Source organism: Penicillium cataractarum (assembly GCF_028827025.1).
Source record: "Penicillium cataractarum strain IBT 29864 chromosome Unknown utg000002l, whole genome shotgun sequence".
Lineage (NCBI taxonomy): Eukaryota > Fungi > Ascomycota > Eurotiomycetes > Eurotiales > Aspergillaceae > Penicillium > Penicillium cataractarum.
This window is the reverse complement of record NW_026622738.1, coordinates 4,589,314-4,606,437: the sequence shown is the minus strand read 5'-3', so window position 1 is coordinate 4,606,437 and position 17,124 is coordinate 4,589,314. Positions and strand designations below refer to the sequence as shown.

The following is a 17,124-nucleotide window of genomic DNA, read 5'->3' as shown; positions in this document are numbered from 1 at the left end:
CCTATCCTGGACTTGCTTCATTACTTTAAGAGTATAATCGATTTATTAGGTCGCTTCGCTTGCCACGGAACTAGTACGGAGCCCTGCTGTCCATTCCGGCTCGCGTGGACCATCTTCGCCCCCAGCGCCGCTGGTGGAATCAGACAATATAATTATCCATTCCCCGGATTGCTCGCGGGGGTGGCTACTTTGACCGGCTTTTATTTCCCTTCCTTTTTTCCCTTCCTATATACTAGTCTTCTTTTGCCACTCTATTCTGTTGATCAGAAAATGGGCCATTGAAACCAGCTTCTCGAGTCCTACATTCCTTTGCTTATTTCCTCCTCAATATCTACATTTGCCACTGACTTGGCAGGGACATCGCACCGTCCCTTTTCTTGACTCAGAACGAAGACCCTTGCACTATATGCACCATTAACGATCCATGACTCGTGCATCACTACGATCTCCATCCTTACTCGGATATTTCCAGGATTTTCTTCAATAATAATCAACATACATAACTATACGTGCTGACGATACCCTCGCCAACATGCAACTCCCCCCGCTCGCCGTGATGGCGACCTGGCCGACGCCAAACTATGTCGACCCTCCGACTCGCGGCCACGGCGTTCTCATCGTGAATGTCGTCTGTATCTCTTTAGCATTCTTGGTGGTCATGCTCCGTCTATATACTCGATTACGAATTACATGCAGTGCCGGTGTCGACGACGTTCTCATTGTGATCGGTCTTGCTTTTGCTATTGCCATGATAGCTATCACCTCGCTGGCCTCGGAAAATTGGGGCTGGAATCGTCATATTTGGGACGTGCCCGAAACGTGGCTATCGACTCTACAGAAACTCAACATCGTCTTTCAAATTATGTTCTCCTGGTCGTCGAGTATCACCAAGATCTCGCTGCTGTGGTTCTGTCGTCGGCTCCTCGGTGCTGGAAAGGGAAATTTCAGGCAGTTTAACTGGGCGTTTATTGGGTCGATGATCTTTGTCGGACTGTCTTGTCTCATGTTCACATTTATCAGTATCTTCCAGTGCTCGTGAGTCTACCAGATGTTACCGTGAGCCGACCCATATTAACTATCATATACAGACCCGTCAAGGCGTACTGGGATGTCAGCCCTACTTACCCATACAAATGCCTGAACGGAGGAAGCATTGTCTTCTCCGCTAGTGTCATCAACATCTTCACCGATTTTCTGGTCACAGCCCTGCCAATGCCTCTGATCTGGAGTCTCAAGCTTCCCGCCCGCCAGCGTCTTGCCGTCATATCTATCTTCGGTCTGGGAATCATCGTCAACGTCGCGGGCTCCGTTCGCACTGTCTACGTCTGGAAGAGCATGGTCGTCGGCTACGATACAACCTGGCTCGGCTGGCCTGTTCTCATCGCTGCCTCGGTGGAAATCAACCTGGGCCTGGTACGTCTTGAAACCATCAAATAACAGGAGAAAAAATTTTCAAAGGTGAATAAACTAACAAACCCCCACCAGATCTGCTCCTCCGCTCCAGCCCTCCGCCCGCTAATCGCAACATTCCTCCCCCGTCTCCTCAACTCCACCCGCAACTTAACCTACTCCTACAACCAACGCAGTCGATCCCAAAAACTATTCTCATCAACCGGCCGCTCCCGACACTCCCACATGCCTGCAACGCAAAACTCGCGCAAGGGCGACTACGAAAGCGACCGCTTCGAAATTATGCGCACCGTCGAAATGGAGACGTGGACCGAGTCCCGGCTCGAGCACCATGATGCAATCGGTCATACGTATGACATTGGTACTCAGAATCGGGCTTCTTCGCCTGAGAGTATTGGGATGAAGAATGGTGGTGTCGTCTTTTCGTCTGCGGCTAGTGAGAAGTCGTCTAGCTCGTTGACGAGAGATGAAGCTTATTATGGACGGCGATGATTGAATGTGTTCGTTAGTTACATTTTTTTTCCTTTTTTGTTTGTCTATACTTTGACTGTACAGTTTATTAAATGTGTATATACGTTTTGCACCAGGGCTTTCTACTTTACCGGCTTGGTGGTTTGTTTGGCTTGGGTTGGTGTGTATTGTGATGAAAAGCGCCTTGTATAGTTACTCGATGTTCTTGATGATTGGCTTTACGGCTTTGATGCACATGATACCTTATAATTTTCCTTTTTCATTTTTCCAACCTGTACACTAATCTCATTCGTCGCTTCTAATCCTTCATATTAATGCAAAATTACCATTTTATGGAAGCCAATCGATAGAAGTTCTAAAGCGGTCTGACGCATCAGCTTCGAGTCAGCGAGCCATGCAACTTCCACTTCCAGCAGAAGATCACGCCTTGCGGGGTAGGATTGGCGGACTTTATCTTAGTGAACTAGCGTGTGACTTAGTGAAACGTTTCAGCTAACTTGATGTTCGATGTGGTCGAAGAACAATATCTAGGCTTTGGATTGGTCCGGGCGGGAATGTTAGTGCAAGGCCTAGTGAGCAGGCAAGTCCAGTCAAAGGTGCATTCAGACGGGACGGGTAGACGAGATGTGACGAAGACCTGGGGGTTGCGGGCTATTTCATTTGGAGAGAAGCAGCTTATCGAGCAAGCCAAAAGACGAAAAAACAAAAGTAAGTGAATCATTCGGAGTTAGAGATGTACCGGACAGGATAATGACAAAAAAGAAAAGGCAAAAAGAAGTGGTCCCAGAGGGGGTCGAACCCTCGACTTTGGCGTTATTAGCACCACACTCTAACCAACTGAGTTATGGAACCGTTTCTTGTTGAAGTCGCATCCACAATTACAAATTATAGCCCAGCACAACAACACATGAAATTCTGCCATACATCCCCGCCAAAAAATTTCATATTGAACACACACCTATTTACATTCCTCTCCACCACCACGAAGGATAAAAAAAATAACGACAAAAAAGAGCTGGACTCGCGGGGAATCGAACCCCGGACCACTCCCATGCTAAGGGAGTATTATACCACTAAACCACAAGCCCGCTTGTATGGTTGATGGGAAATTTTTGGCTACATCAGACTGGACCATTGGTGTGTGCGGATTCCTTCGGGGACCCACTCGGCGGCTGGGACTCGGCTACGAGAGGTTGGGGTTTTGGGAAGGGCGTTCCGACGGAGTCGGTTGCCATTAGCTTCCAGATTAGGGATGGATTTCCGCTGATATCCTTTAATGTGCTTCCAGAGAGAAAGGAAGGGTCCTGGGAATGGATGTAGTGCCTGATTGGTCGCGACCGTGGAAGTATAGTAGTGGACTCCCCAGATACTGACTCCGCATCATGCTTGGTTATCGATGGAATCTTATCAGGCTGTATTTGTAGTGTTATTCGTTTTGCGTGTTTAGGAATCTCATAGGTATACGTGATAAATAGTAAGATACTTACCCTGATGTCTCAATTTTACCGATGTGATTGGTGAAGTCTACCTGTAGGTGTAGGAAGTGATACCGTTTGTGGAACTCAACTTGGTGGTTGTGGAATATATATCCAGGTCAACGGGGGTACCTAGTACGGACAATTGAACCCAACGTGCAGCCAAATTTAGAAGATGTATAGAATAATACACTTAGTTTTTATCAATACCGAGTCCCTAGAACCATGCACCAGCCACCATTAGAAGATAACACTCATTCCAATTATAGACAATTATCCCTAGTGAAGTATGCAGGATTCAGGCCTGAGGCTTATCGGCAGTGGTAAGCTTATCGCTTATCAGCAAGCCCAGACCGCCGACCGTACCCCACGGGAGTGGACGATGACAAAATCATGATGAGGCTTGAATTGTACCCTAAATCAGCAAGTCGTTGAATAGTTTACCAATCGATTTCCGTAAATATCATGCAAAGACCCCGAGTGAAAGACTAATGAAAATATTCAAGTGGCCACCTGACACATAGTTACTGGAGTGACCCCTCCACGTTTGCCCATCGACTAGAATCCACTTCTGCGTAGACTTTCTTAATTCGTCGACTTCCCTTTCGGGATGCTTCGGCGTTTGGCGGCCCATTGGCAATTTTTATTGGTCCACGCCGCCGAGATCCAATGGTATCGACGCGGGGAACGAAGCTCTCGAGAGCTCCACGGCCGATAACGAAAAAAGTGTCGCCCTGCCTCTGATATAAATCCCTTGCCCCGGAACCGGTTTCAATTCTTCTCTCATATTTCTATCCTACTCCTTGCTCCCTGCCCCATTACCGAGATCCATTCAATCAGGTCCGGGAATCATCTGTGCTCCGAATAGCCCCGTCGCTGTTCTTCCCCGCATTCACCCTTCGTCAATCAATCTCCAACTCGTGTCGGTGAGCTACACTCAAAAATAATCTTCACAATGGCCTCCGTCCTTCGTAGCAGCTCCAAGCTGCGCACTGCGGCTCGCATGCCCGCTGCTCGTGCTCTCTCGACCACTGCCCGTCTTCGTGCGGCCGAGAAGTCCTACTTCCCCAACGAGCCCACTGCTCCCTCCGTCGCCACCGCTATCCCTGGCCCCAAGAACAAGGCCGCCGCTGCCGAACTCGACGAGGTCTTCGATGTTCGCTCTCTGAACATGCTCACCGACTACAATGCCTCCATTGGTAACTAGTACGACTTACCCGCCCCCTTCATAGCATTGACCTAAGAACGATAGCTAACCCGCTTTCTATCTTATAGCATTGCTGATCTCGACGGTAACAAGCTCCTCGATGTGTAAGTTAATAGCCAAATTGATCACCTTTCAGTGCCTTGGAGACCCGAATACTAACATTCATACATAGCTACGCTCAGATTGCCTCCATCCCAGTTGGCTACAACAACCCCCACCTCAAGGAGGTGGCCCAGTCCCCGGAGATGATCACCTCCCTGATCAACCGTCCGGCTCTGGGTAACTTCCCCTCCGCCGACTGGTCCCACATCCTGAAGACCGGTATTCTTCGTGCTGCCCCCAAGGGCCTGAACCAGGTCTTCACTGCCATGGCCGGTTCCGATGCCAATGAGACTGCCTACAAGGCTGCCTTCATGTACTACCGCCAGCTCCAGCGTGGTGGCCCCGATGTCGAGTTCACCGCCGAGGAACTTGAGTCGACCATGAACAACAAGGGCCCCGGCTCTCCCCAGCTCTCCATCCTGTCCTTCAAGTCTGCCTTCCACGGTCGTCTCTTCGGTTCTCTGTCCACCACCCGCTCCAAGGCCATCCACAAGCTGGACATCCCCGCCTTTGACTGGCCCCAGGCTACCTTCCCCCAGCTGAAGTACCCCCTGGAGGAGCACGTCCAGGAGAACGCCGCCGAGGAGAAGCGCTGCCTCGAGGAGGTCGAGCGTCTCATCAAGGAGTTCCACAACCCCGTGGCCGCCGTCATGGTCGAGCCCATCCAGTCCGAGGGTGGTGACAACCACGCCTCGCCCGCCTTCTTCCAGGGCCTGCGTGACATCACCAAGCGTAACAAGGTTCTCTTCATCGTCGACGAGGTGCAGACCGGTGTCGGTGCTACCGGCAAGTTCTGGGCCCACGACCACTGGAACCTGTCCAGCCCCCCCGACATGGTGACCTTCTCCAAGAAGGCCCAGACCGCTGGTTACTACTACGGCAACCCGGCTCTCCGCCCCAACAAGCCCTACCGTCAGTTCAACACCTGGATGGGTGACCCTTCCCGTGCTCTGATCTTCCGCGGTATCATCGAGGAGGTCGAGCGTCTCAACCTCGTTGAGAACACCCGCACCACCGGTGAGTACCTGTACGCCGGTCTCGAGCGCCTGGCTCAGAAGTACCCCGAGCACTTCCAGAACCTGCGTGGCAAGAACCAGGGTACCTTCATTGCCTGGGACACCCCCAAGCGTGACGAGTTCCTTGTCAAGGCCAAGTCCGTTGGTGTGAACATCGGTGGCAGTGGTGCTCAGGCTGTTCGCCTGCGCCCCATGCTGGTCTTCCAGAAGCACCACGCTGATATCCTCCTCGAGAGCCTCGAGAAGATCATCAAGCTGCTTTAGATGGTTGATGGTTGACCGAAAAGACGAAGCACTGGAGGCTATTGATACCTAACGGAATTCGTCTGGGGTCCTTTTCTTTTTTTCACTTGGATTTATATGAGCGACTTTTTTCCTGTTTCTTTTTGACAATTTTCTTTTCCTTGCTACGAGTCATGCCTCCAAAAAATTTGGGACTGTACATCCATAGACACTTTATGTCATTGTCAATTGAATGACTTCATTTTTCACACATTTTCTCCTTGATCTTGAAGTATTCGTATCGACTTATGTTATAATATTGGGTCCGGTAAATTACTAGATATGGTTAGTTTTGCCGTTCTCGGTCTAGCACCATAATACACCGTCTTGTCACCTCCTCCATTGCCCCGACGAGGTCTGCCCTCTTCCTCCTCTATCTTGCACTCATCGCCGCCCCCTTTCTTTCGTATCCGCCCCCACCAGCCACTGCGCCTTGGGTTAAAACTGGCAGAAAATTAGGTAATTATGGGTAATTCAGTTCTAGGGCTCGAATACATTTGAAATTTGACTGCATCTATTGTACGAGGATTATATGGGTTTAGTAATACGCCTGTTCATAGCTTGTTCTAAGATCTTATGTATTTAAGACTGTTGGACAGACAATAATAGATAAACTTGAAATTAAAACCGTAGGTGAATATATCCGCGACTTACAACAGCTGAATATCTGCTACAGTAGTGCGACCGATGTTTCCAAATGGAGCCCATCCACAAAATTAAACGGAATCTATTCAATGGCCCCACTTTCCCCCATAGTTAAGCAATTAGCCTAATTGGAATCCAGTGATTTCCATACCCATAGGATAGAGCAGGCGATGCTGTTCGGGATGATAAAGGATGTTGGGTAGGAACGAGGAGGGCGAGAAGGTCTCGGAGGTCTCAAAGCTGTCTCCTACAAACCCTAGCGTGTCATCTTCGGTTGACGGCCGACATTTACGACTGGAAAAGGTCGCAGACACGTATGCTGGAGGTGATCTAGAGCATTGACCGTCGACACAGGAGCGAGAGCCCAGCTATTCCTTCACACCAAGACTTTTAGACCATCACGACGGCGCCCTTGGCTACCTAGGTATATAGGAATGGTGTTGAGAGGATGTCCAATTTTGATGCTATTTTCGCCAGCCCCATTAATTTCCCACCCCCCGCAGATTACAAGCCTTAGAGCCGGAGGCGTTGCCAATCTAGATATGGTGCGGAGTACAAATGCACTAATTCTAGGAACGGGGTAAGCTAACCACTTGGGCCAACTCTACCCCCACATTCCACCTATGAGATAGCCCTCTACCGATTCAAATAAATAATCTTACTCGTGGCTTTTTTGTACTCCTGAACAACCCTCAAGGGTGCAACCACCCAGGAAATCCTGGGAAGTGGTCGGGTCGGCATTCGCAGTTCTTCTCTCCCCCAGTTCTTCCTCCTCCTTTTGAAGCAATTCGCCACTGCTCCTATGTCCGTTGTCAACGCATGTGTTTGATATGCGGGTCTGACGTTTCACTTTTAATCACTCCCTCGTCCTCTCGAAGGTCCTCCCAAGTTTTCCGGCAGCACCTATGCAATAATGCTAGTACCGTCGCTCGTAATATCCCGCGATAACAGCAGCTCGGATGACACGATGGTGACATTTGTTGATCCGACGAAGGAAGTTAACGCGGGACTATGGTGTCTATTTGGCGGTGCCTCGGTGTTCCTGGGCCTGCGGATTTGGGTGAAGTTCACCAGATTACAGGGGCTCTGGTACGATGATTACATTCTCGTAGCATCATGGGTATCACTTTCCAGTCTCTCGCCCGCCATTCACACTTCAGTCGATGGCTCCGACAACGCACTGCTAACAAGCTTCTCGCACACAGCTGGTCCTCTTAGTAAACGATATCCTGATATGCTGGGAATACGGCAATGGATATGTCAGCCAGACCGGCGAGTGGGACAGACACATGCACATCATCATCAATATCACGTCGTGCGGCACGCTTATCGGGCAGGCATGGTCCAAGACGGCCTTTGGCGTTACACTGCTACGAATAAGCAATAGATGGCAGCAGTACGTCCTGTGGTTTTGCATAGCCACTACCAATATCTTCATGATCCTCAAGTGTATCCTCCAATGGGCGAAGGTCTGCGATGGCACGGGCGACTATCAGGCGTCGTATCGCCTCAATTTCTGCATTTATAAAAACTTCCGGGACAATGTTAAGGAAGGAGGCCAGGGTGCGTGGTCAATCCCTGCTTCGGAGAGGGTACGAGGAACTGTGGCCTGTGAGCTGACAATGTGATATCTAGTTTATAACGCCATTATGGACTTTGCTTTCGCGCTGTTTCCGTGGTTGATCGCGTGGAAACTGAACATGAGGAGGAATGAAAAGATCGCTCTCTGCGCTACGTTGAGCTTAGGAGCTATGTGAGTTCAGACGTCTCGGACTTGCAGCGAAGTCGCTCTCAGTGAAGGATAGTTCACTAAGACCTTTCCAGAATTGCGATTCTTACAGCTGTAAGAACGGCCTGGAAGAACGAATCGAACAGCCACGATGCTTGGTATTACTGTAAGAACAATTCTTGCCGAGTCTCTGTTTCTATTCAACAGCGCTGATAAATTGGCGATATCTCCATACAGGGAATAACGGAATGTCTAACATTTGGTACTCATCCGAAGTGGCCGGGACAATCTTGGTGCAATGCATTCCTATCTTACGGCCCTTCCTCCGCGAGGTACACACTTCAAGGGAACGGGAATACCATGAGAATGGCCAACATGGTATATTTCGAAGCACAGGGTATAGTTGCGAAATATCGGGGAGGCGCCACTCTTATGGCAGCAAAGGCCACGAATTTATCAAGCTACAGAGTGTGCAAGAAGGCTCAGAATTGGAGGCTGGGAAGGGAAGGGGTACCTCTCGAAACCAGGTTGATTAAATGTTTATAAAGAAGCATCGGATTTGAAGAGCTGCAGCCTGCAGATGATTAAAATACGTATAATTATATTGACGGTTCATGAGTTTCGACACCCATACCTGGATTGTATACCTAATATTTTACCTGTTACAAGCCAAAGGTAAACGGTGGAAATCCCGTGTATCAAGCGAAGGTATCGAGACTGGGGTGATGTTTGATATATCCCACGATAATCGAGTGACTCGAGTCGGTCCTCCTATGTACGTCTAGGTCGTCACATTACCCCTTCCTTTAAACACTAGGTCTTGTCACATCGTTTTATCGTTCTCAGGGTGGTGTTATGATATTCTGTCATGAAGCCATTCACAGATTGATGCCTCAGGCCGCAATGCCTCCGGGGCCCGCTAAAGCGATAACCTTTGGGCGGCGTAGCTAAAGGGCAACCAGGTCCTTATATTCTATGCGTAAATCCACCAGATATGGGTTCCAACTCCCCGTGTTCTTTGTTCGTCATCAAATGATCGACAGAAATGAGAAAAATAAAAAGCAGCGCAATGCTTCCAACCCGTAACTCCTAATAACCAGCAGAAATTGTAATTCTCCCATCCAACCCCAAAACCTCTGCCATGAATTTTGTAAGGGGGTATCTGGAATCAAGACCGCTATGAAACAGGCATGATGATGTGTATCGGCGAGGCTGGGGCGGGATAGGAAGGCGTCGGTGCTCGATAATTCTAGGACTCTTCTTCGCCAGTGCTTCCGTCGCGACTAGAATACCGCAGAGATTAGCATGTGAATTGAGAAGGATAGATGGACAAGCTTAGTCCGTGAGAAAAAGTAGAAACGTACGGGACGTATTTGATGCCAGAGTCCTCCAAGCTGCTGATAATATACTCCGGAAGCTGTAGACACAGTCAGACCGATTAGCCCAACGATTATACCCGGTTAGAAAACACAAACGAGTGCACTCACCGATCCAGTCACCTTCGTCGCATATGTCCCTGCGACATAGTTATCCAACCGCTGCCACCGAGCCACCCAGCTGGCCGCCGGGTCGCGAACCGAAATCAGACCCTCAAAGACCTGCGAGGTACATTCTTGGATAGCGTCGTTGTTTCCACGGAGCTGAAGAACGTTTTCGCAATTGGGACAGCCATCGCGCATGAATTTCTGCAGCAAGTCACCAGGTGGTCAGCCTCAGCCTCGGTATAGGGCACCTAACTACCTGGGCAGGTAGTGGGGGATTGGTCAAGCTCTTACAGTGTGTAGCTGAACGACGGAGCAGACCATACAAGCCCGCAAGGAGCGTTGCTGGTTTGGAGGAGTGTAGAAGGACATTTGGGTGTGGCGAATAGAAGAGTTGTTGAAGAAGGAGAAGCGGAGGGAGTCTCGGGGTCCGCGGTCGAGGGTTCTGGAAAGATGCCAAGACCCGGTTGGCGATCGGAGAAAAAAGAGAGAGACCGAAAGAGACATCGTCAGGAACCACCAGAATCCCGTGCCCTTTTTTCCTTTTCTCTTCGCCTCCGTCCTTTTTTCTCCACGCGCTTGCGTTTTCTCCCTGCATTCTTTCTTTAATTTGAAGAATTGGGTCCCCTTTTCCTTTCTGGTTTGGCTATTTCCCCGTTCTAGCGGTTCTTTTCGCCCCGCGGTTTCTAGGAACTTCTCCGATCATCGCGGTCTCGTGCCCCTCGATAACTTCTCCGCTCCCCATGGCTTCAGCGCAAGAAGAGGCCAACGCCCTCAAGGTGCAGGGCAACAAGGCCTTTGCCCAGCATGACTGGCCTACGGCAATCGGCTTCTACAACCAGGCTATCGACAAGTACGACAAGGAACCTTCGTTCTTCTCCAACCGGGCTCAGGTACGTCGGACTCCGACAAGGGCTACATCTCTACCGAGGCGATATGCCATGGCGAGTTTGAAGAACATAGTGGATTGAGGCTAATATTGAGACCTTTGTCTTGTCTTCGTAGGCTCAAATCAAACTCGAGGCATTCGGATTCGCCGTCGCCGACGCTACTGCGGCCTTGGAATTGGACCCGAACTACGTCAAGGTCAGTCACTATCGAGAATAAGGACAAACAGCCTGGATTAGTAGCATGGCGGGAAAGCTGCACATGCATGCTAAACGGGCTTGACGTGTTAGTGAGGTCGATGCTGACATTCACCCCGTTTTTAAGGCATACTGGAGACGCGCCCTCGCCAAAACTGCCATCCTCGATTATAAGGAGCCCTCCGGGACTTCAAGGCCGTGGTCAAGCGTGAACCCGGCAACCAAAATGCGAAGCTTAAGCTGGCGGATTGTGAGAAGCTCGTTCGTCGCATAGAATTCGAGAAGGCCATCGAGGTTTCGGACCCACCATCGGCGTTCGAGGGCTTGGATATCGATGCTATTAAGGTGGAGGATGACTATGATGGTGTGCGCATCGAGAATGAGATGACGCAGGAGTTCATTGATGATATGATCCAACGGTTTAAGGATGGCAAGAAGATCCACCGCAAGTATGTCTTCCAGATCGTCAAGGCTGTGAAGGATATTGTCTACAATGAACCGACTATGGTGGAGATTGGTGTCGATGCGGGCAAGAAGTTGACGGTCTGTGGTGATACTCATGGTATGTTGTCCCTGGAACATTCCTACTTCCACGAAGAGATCTAACAGCGCATAGGCCAATTCTTCGATCTGTTGGAAATCTTCCGCCGAAACGGCAGCCCCTCCGATTCCCACGCCTATCTCTTCAACGGTGACTTTGTCGACCGTGGCTCGTGGTCTTGCGAGATTGCTTTGCTTCTCTACGCCTACAAGTGGTTGCGACCGAACGGGCTGTTCCTCAACCGTGGTAACCACGAGACGGATGACATGAACAAGGTCTACGGTTTTGAGGGCGAGTGCAAGGCCAAGTATTCTGAGCGTGTCTTCAAGGTGTTCTCAGAGTCCTTCTCCGCCCTGCCTCTGGCTACCCTTATTGGCGAGAAGTATCTCGTCCTGCACGGTGGTCTCTTCTCAGATGACAAGATCACATTGAACGATATCCGCAAACTGAACCGTCACAACCAACGGCAGCCCGGCCAACAGGGCTTGATGATGGAGATGCTCTGGACCGACCCCCAGCCCCAGCCTGGTCGTGGACCTAGCAAGCGTGGTGTCGGCTTGCAGTTCGGTCCCGATATTACCAAGCGCTTCTGCGAGAACAACGGCCTCGACGCCATTATTCGATCACACGAGGTCCGTATGGAGGGCTACGAAGTTGAGCATGATGGCCGCTGTATCACCGTTTTCTCGGCGCCCAAGTACTGTGATTCTACGGAGAACAAGGGCGCTTATATCAACATTGGCCCTGATCTCAAGCTCAACTATGAAGTCTTTGAGGCTGTGCCCCACCCTGATATTAAGCCTATGGTAAGTTCTACCAGTGTCGGTATTTAAAAGGGTCTCTCAAACTGACTATTGTATGCAGGCCTACGCGCAGAACTCGATCCTGTCGATGATGTGATGAACCCCAGATGATTTGCAGAGCGGGCGTTGTCTTATAAAGAGCGTAGAACGATATATTGTTGTACTAACGAGCATCCGACTTCTACTTTTACTTGGCTTACGCAGGCGGCTCATTATTGTCCGTTTACAGTCTGGTCTTTCGAAATACAGTGGACGTGCTAAACTAAGAAGATATACAATGAATTGATGGATTATGATATTTTAGTCTCTTAGTGTAATAATAATATCGGTGATGGTAAACCCCTGCCGGTGGGCCTGGGACCCTGCGCAAGTGCGCAGGTCCCTGAGCATCCTGGTCGCTTATCCCAAATTCCCAATGCTTAGTCTGATCGGATCATCGGCATTTGTATCAGGGGTATCACCGTCACGATCTTACTGGCCCGTACTAGCGTAAGTAGTGGGTCGACGCCCGAACCCTTGAAATAGACCCTTCGCAGCATCTCGCTTATACAGTCGCGCCTCATTTCCCCCAATTAGGCAAAGACCTCGTACTAAGTTTGTTTCCCCGGGCCTACTAAAGATAGCCCCTATTCCTGCTTACCCTTCGTTTCTTTGTTTTTCACCATCACGATCATTTCAATCCAACTTTGTCACTCGTTAAACTTTAGCAAAATGGCCTCTGTCACCACAATCTTCCGCCTCTTCGCGCTGTCTGCAGCTTTGGGCCAGGCCTCTGCTAGCTTCAGCCTCAACGTTTCCGGTCCGAGTTGGGACTATACGACCAAGGATCTAGCGGATACAACTTCACAGGCATGCAAGGATGCCTACAGCGCCAGCATCGACTGTGACGAAACACTCCTTAAACTCGTCGCGTCCATGGATCCCGACTTTGATCCGCAAGCTTCGGACTTGCAAGCTATGTGCACCACGACATGCAGCGATTCGTTGACCCAGTATATCAAGAAGGTCAATGCTGCTTGCGACGAAAAGGGCGATCTCGCCGGTGTTGCTAGCGGGAATAAGTATATTTATCAAGCTCCCGTGGCTACGGTGGGCGAGGTTTTCCAGTACAAATATGGTCAAGCTTGTGCTATGGATGGGTAAGTCTAGTACATCGGTACATTGTACCGGTACATCTTAGTTCGCTTAGTGTATATGTACTTACAGTCCTTCCACAGCTCTGATTACTGTTACCTGACCTATCCCGAAAGCGAGGACTGGGCCAGAACCGAATTCCCCTGCAGCGATGGGTGTGCAATCAAGTTCTACCAAAACGCACACGAGCACCCTGGCTCGGCATATTGGTTCGACTACTTTGCGCTTGGTAACCAGTCGTCATACTGGGAGGAAACCTTTGCCGGTGGTTGGGAGACTGTCGTCTCATGTGGCGAGGGTGGAAACGATGTTAGCTCCGTTAGCACGGGGGCAGGTTCGACGAAGACCGATACCGTGGAGGCTTCATCGTCGACTAGCTCGAGCAGCATTAGCTCGACTGGAGCAACCTCTACGGCCTCGACGCACGTTGCTGCAACGACAACTGCCGCCACTGTTTCGTCTACTGCTACCAGTGGTGCTGGAAGGCTTAGAGCTCCCGTCGTTTTCAGACTCTGGGCATGAATACTCATGCTTACGTTTCGTGCGTTTTACTCTTTATCTTAGTCAGGAGTAACGGGGGTCGAGAGAGCTATTTATTCATTATTCGATGATTTCTCATTCTTCAAAAGGTCGATGTCTTGAGTGCCTCTTACGATCTCAGCAGGATCCAATCTGCTCTAGGTCAAGACATCTTGCTTCGTCCAGTTATCATAGCCGAATACATGCAATCAATGATTACTTAATTCAATTCTCTGATAGTTCTAATACATACGACCGTGGCTCGTGACTAGCACGTTTCCCACAGTCTCCAGTCGGGGCAAAGGCCGCTAGGTGGTGAGTCCAGGGTGTCAAGGTCTAGACAATACTATCAGACAAGGTATGAAGGCGGCAGTCTTGCGAAAACTCGTTTTGTACCTCAATATCGTGGAAGATAAGATGCCGGGTTTTTTCGATGAATCACTTTTTGACCAGCGCTAAGAAGAAAATGGATTTCATGGTTGGGTTCTTGCATTCAGCCATGCCGCAGGCGCCACGGGAAAGCTGCATGGCCCAGCAGCCTGCCCCTCTCAGCCTCAAAGCGCCCCCACAGCCTCGCCCTTTAACATGCGGCGGCCCCCTCTCCAGATGTTGGAAATCATCTCCGGTCATATATTTTCGCCAAGTTCGCGATGGGATCGGTTCAGAATGGGGGGGACATTCCCTTGACGTCGACTTCTACGCTAGACGCGGTGCGGGTTGTACTTGAGCAGTGCAGATTGGAGATGACCATGGGAAAACCGGGGTTCGACCCTCAAGTCTTCTCGAGAGAACAGAAGTGGCTCATGCTCAAAGGCGAAGAAGCTCTTTCGACGCTACAGGAGGTTGTGCGCAATCCTGCGATGCGTTTTGACGATTATGAGCACAAAAATACACCGCTGTTCTCATTCAGTGTCATCTATGTAGTCAGCGGTATAAGCCTTCCCCCTCAACCGCCCGAAGACAACTAACAGTGGCTTTAATATCTCTAGGTACATGCCACAAGAAACTCATAGATGTGTTCACGCCTGAAGATGTCTCCCTTCTCGCACACACATGGAGAGCTTATAGGGTAAGCCAGCTGCTTGGGCGAGGGAGAAACAGACTGACAGATAGACAGTGAGATGTCCTTTTCATGATCCAAGTAACCCTAGTCTCATATATCACGACAGGCCATCACAGACGGATGGCGTTAAGTGCTACATCACCTGTTCAAAATTGCCCACACGGGACCCCAATGACTTCGACGTCACCCAGACGCTGCACACCTTGAGGGCCAAAACATTGAAGGTGCCAACTATGCAGGCCCTCTCCGACGCGTCTGCTATCGCATTCTTGTTCCTCATGAAGCTCCGCTACGGATTTGGCGTTGCCGACCTCTGCGCGTTGCTATCGGCGCTGATTCCTCGACCTGGCGACGAGTTTGTTGAAGAAAACATGCTGGCGCCTCCTCCCGAGGGTACGTGCTTTTGTTCTCAGCTCAGTGTTCATGGTGGTGATGATTTTAACTGTGGGATATAGATGAGTGGCGCTCGGCCAAGTCGATGAATCCTGGAAAAATACAGACTTCCACGTCATCGACCAAGGTGATGCTGTTCCCAGGGCCTCACCCAGAGGTTCACACCAAGCATATGTGGATGGAGAGACACAAGCCCCATGGAAAGAGACCTGTGTCGACATCAAAGGTTGCGGTTTGGGGTTCCTGGTCCCAGAACCAGACGGCCTGGTCGTGCTTGATAGCGTTTTCGAACATAGAGACAGCTACTGTATACTCGGATAAACTTTCAGGGGTGCTCTCTGGCAGCGACGCTCAGATGATCGACAAACTGACCAAGCACTGGGTCCGGGCGTGTTACTATATCTGCCGCTTGGGGCTCAACGATGCGTCGCTGCGCTTGGTAGACACCTCAGAAGCCATTGACGACCTGGTAAGTATATGCAGGTTACCTCTCTTGTCTGCTGTCAGCCGTACGCGCCGTCATGCTCACAACAATAACAGCGGTACCTACACGCAGCAGCACCTAAACCTGGAGGCGCCCTTGCGTGCTTGTTGTATATGAATCACCTCGAATACCAGAAGCGACTGGTGGACTTCCTCTCAGCCAGCCTCGGCAAGTTCCCAACGGACTGGGAGGTCACCCAGAAGCCTGGGTGGACCAAGGAGATGGCAAAGAAGTGTCGTCTGTTGAGTTCAAATATCGACAAGGTCCACAAGGAGGCTAGTAAGCAGCGAAACTTGGTATGAAGCCGGGCTCTTTTATCGCGAGTTTGCTCATATTCCTAACGAGCCTCATTGTAGGTTATTGAACACTACGGGCTTGCCCAGTCACGCAATCTCGGGTTCCTCACCATCCTGGCTTCATTCTTCGTCCCCATCACGGCCGTTTCTGTAAGTCCTGGCCCGTAACTCTTATGCTCTTTCTCATGGCTCTCCGCGAAACTGCAGCGCTAACCGCTCACAGGGATTCTTTGGCATGAATACGACCGAGATCAACGGCGGCGCCTGGTCCACCAAGTACTTCGGCATTGTCGCCGGGCCGCTAACTTTCGTATCTGTGCTTTTACCCCTCGTGGCCCTCTCGCTCGTCGATGCCGTGCTGCGCTTCTTGTCGCAGGACATCCTGCGCCAGCTATTCACCAACGCCATACTGCTTGTCGCACTCGCCGCCAACGTCCACTTCGCCATTGCCTATAATGCGGACTGGAGCCAGGGCACCTTGGCATGGTTCACCATCGGCACGCTGCTGATGCCCCTGGGCGCCATCATCGTGTATGTGACCGTCGACCTCGCGCTGCCCATCACGCAGGCGATGCGGGTCCGCCGCCGCGGCGACCGAGACCTGGGGTCGACCGTTGCGGAGGCAATGAAAGTAGTCTTGCGGCAGCAGAAGTGGCGTCTGGCTATGTTCACCGTGCTGACGGTGGTCTATTTCGTTGGGTACTACGTAAATGTGATTGCTTCTATCGTCGCGTTGGGACTGTACTATCTCTACGTTGGAGCGGCGTGGTATTGGCATAGAAGGCGCAGCAAGCGGTCCATGGAGTGATGAGCCATTTCAAAGCGGATGGTTAGAATGTGCATAGCGTTTCGGCGATGTCACGGTTTATTCTGGCATATGAATAAACCCTAGCATGGCGGATAATGTATGTGGTGCAGACAGTCCCGGAACACATGGGCCGACACCAAGGCTTATATATTTCATGGTACAGAATAATTATCATGCTAC

At 50.5% G+C, this 17,124-nt stretch overlaps 8 protein-coding genes across 8 annotated transcripts; 7 read left to right on the top strand and 1 right to left on the bottom strand.

Annotated features, from left to right (window-relative positions):
- Window positions 1–532: 532 nt before the first annotated feature.
- On the top strand, window positions 533–1,902 carry N7496_003696 (uncharacterized protein; the record flags this gene model as incomplete). The annotated part of the gene is made up of 3 exons (XM_056696627.1): window positions 533–1,035; window positions 1,089–1,413; window positions 1,486–1,902. The coding sequence occupies 3 exons, from the start codon at window positions 533–535 to the stop codon at window positions 1,900–1,902; spliced, it is 1,245 nt and encodes a 414-aa protein (XP_056558839.1).
- Window positions 1,903–4,311: 2,409 nt separating this feature from the next.
- gatA (4-aminobutyrate transaminase gatA) lies at window positions 4,312–5,945 on the top strand (the record flags this gene model as incomplete). Its single annotated transcript, XM_056696626.1, has 3 exons — window positions 4,312–4,562; window positions 4,632–4,667; window positions 4,736–5,945. 3 exons carry the CDS (start codon window positions 4,312–4,314, stop codon window positions 5,943–5,945), a joined length of 1,497 nt encoding a protein of 498 aa, XP_056558838.1.
- A 1,576-nt stretch (window positions 5,946–7,521) lies between these two features.
- Window positions 7,522–8,365, top strand: N7496_003694 (uncharacterized protein; the record flags this gene model as incomplete). The annotated part of the gene is made up of 3 exons (XM_056696625.1): window positions 7,522–7,728; window positions 7,814–8,171; window positions 8,244–8,365. The coding sequence occupies 3 exons, from the start codon at window positions 7,522–7,524 to the stop codon at window positions 8,363–8,365; spliced, it is 687 nt and encodes a 228-aa protein (XP_056558837.1).
- A 1,221-nt stretch (window positions 8,366–9,586) lies between these two features.
- spt4 (transcription elongation factor SPT4) lies at window positions 9,587–10,190 on the bottom strand (the record flags this gene model as incomplete). The annotated part of the gene is made up of 4 exons (XM_056696624.1): window positions 9,587–9,620; window positions 9,702–9,754; window positions 9,825–10,022; window positions 10,113–10,190. 4 exons carry the CDS (start codon window positions 10,188–10,190, stop codon window positions 9,587–9,589), a joined length of 363 nt encoding a protein of 120 aa, XP_056558836.1.
- Window positions 10,191–10,561: 371 nt separating this feature from the next.
- ppt1 (protein serine/threonine phosphatase PPT1) lies at window positions 10,562–12,344 on the top strand (the record flags this gene model as incomplete). Its single annotated transcript, XM_056696623.1, has 5 exons — window positions 10,562–10,711; window positions 10,824–10,904; window positions 11,099–11,465; window positions 11,520–12,250; window positions 12,309–12,344. 5 exons carry the CDS (start codon window positions 10,562–10,564, stop codon window positions 12,342–12,344), a joined length of 1,365 nt encoding a protein of 454 aa, XP_056558835.1.
- A 614-nt stretch (window positions 12,345–12,958) lies between these two features.
- On the top strand, window positions 12,959–13,903 carry N7496_003691 (uncharacterized protein; the record flags this gene model as incomplete). The annotated part of the gene is made up of 2 exons (XM_056696622.1): window positions 12,959–13,386; window positions 13,465–13,903. 2 exons carry the CDS (start codon window positions 12,959–12,961, stop codon window positions 13,901–13,903), a joined length of 867 nt encoding a protein of 288 aa, XP_056558834.1.
- Window positions 13,904–14,550: 647 nt separating this feature from the next.
- N7496_003690 (uncharacterized protein) lies at window positions 14,551–14,868 on the top strand (the record flags this gene model as incomplete). Its single annotated transcript, XM_056696621.1, has 1 exon — window positions 14,551–14,868. One exon carries the CDS (start codon window positions 14,551–14,553, stop codon window positions 14,866–14,868), a length of 318 nt encoding a protein of 105 aa, XP_056558833.1.
- Window positions 14,869–15,196: 328 nt separating this feature from the next.
- On the top strand, window positions 15,197–16,944 carry N7496_003689 (uncharacterized protein; the record flags this gene model as incomplete). The annotated part of the gene is made up of 5 exons (XM_056696620.1): window positions 15,197–15,356; window positions 15,419–15,825; window positions 15,897–16,136; window positions 16,197–16,286; window positions 16,360–16,944. 5 exons carry the CDS (start codon window positions 15,197–15,199, stop codon window positions 16,942–16,944), a joined length of 1,482 nt encoding a protein of 493 aa, XP_056558832.1.
- Between the last annotated feature and the right edge of the window lie 180 nt (window positions 16,945–17,124).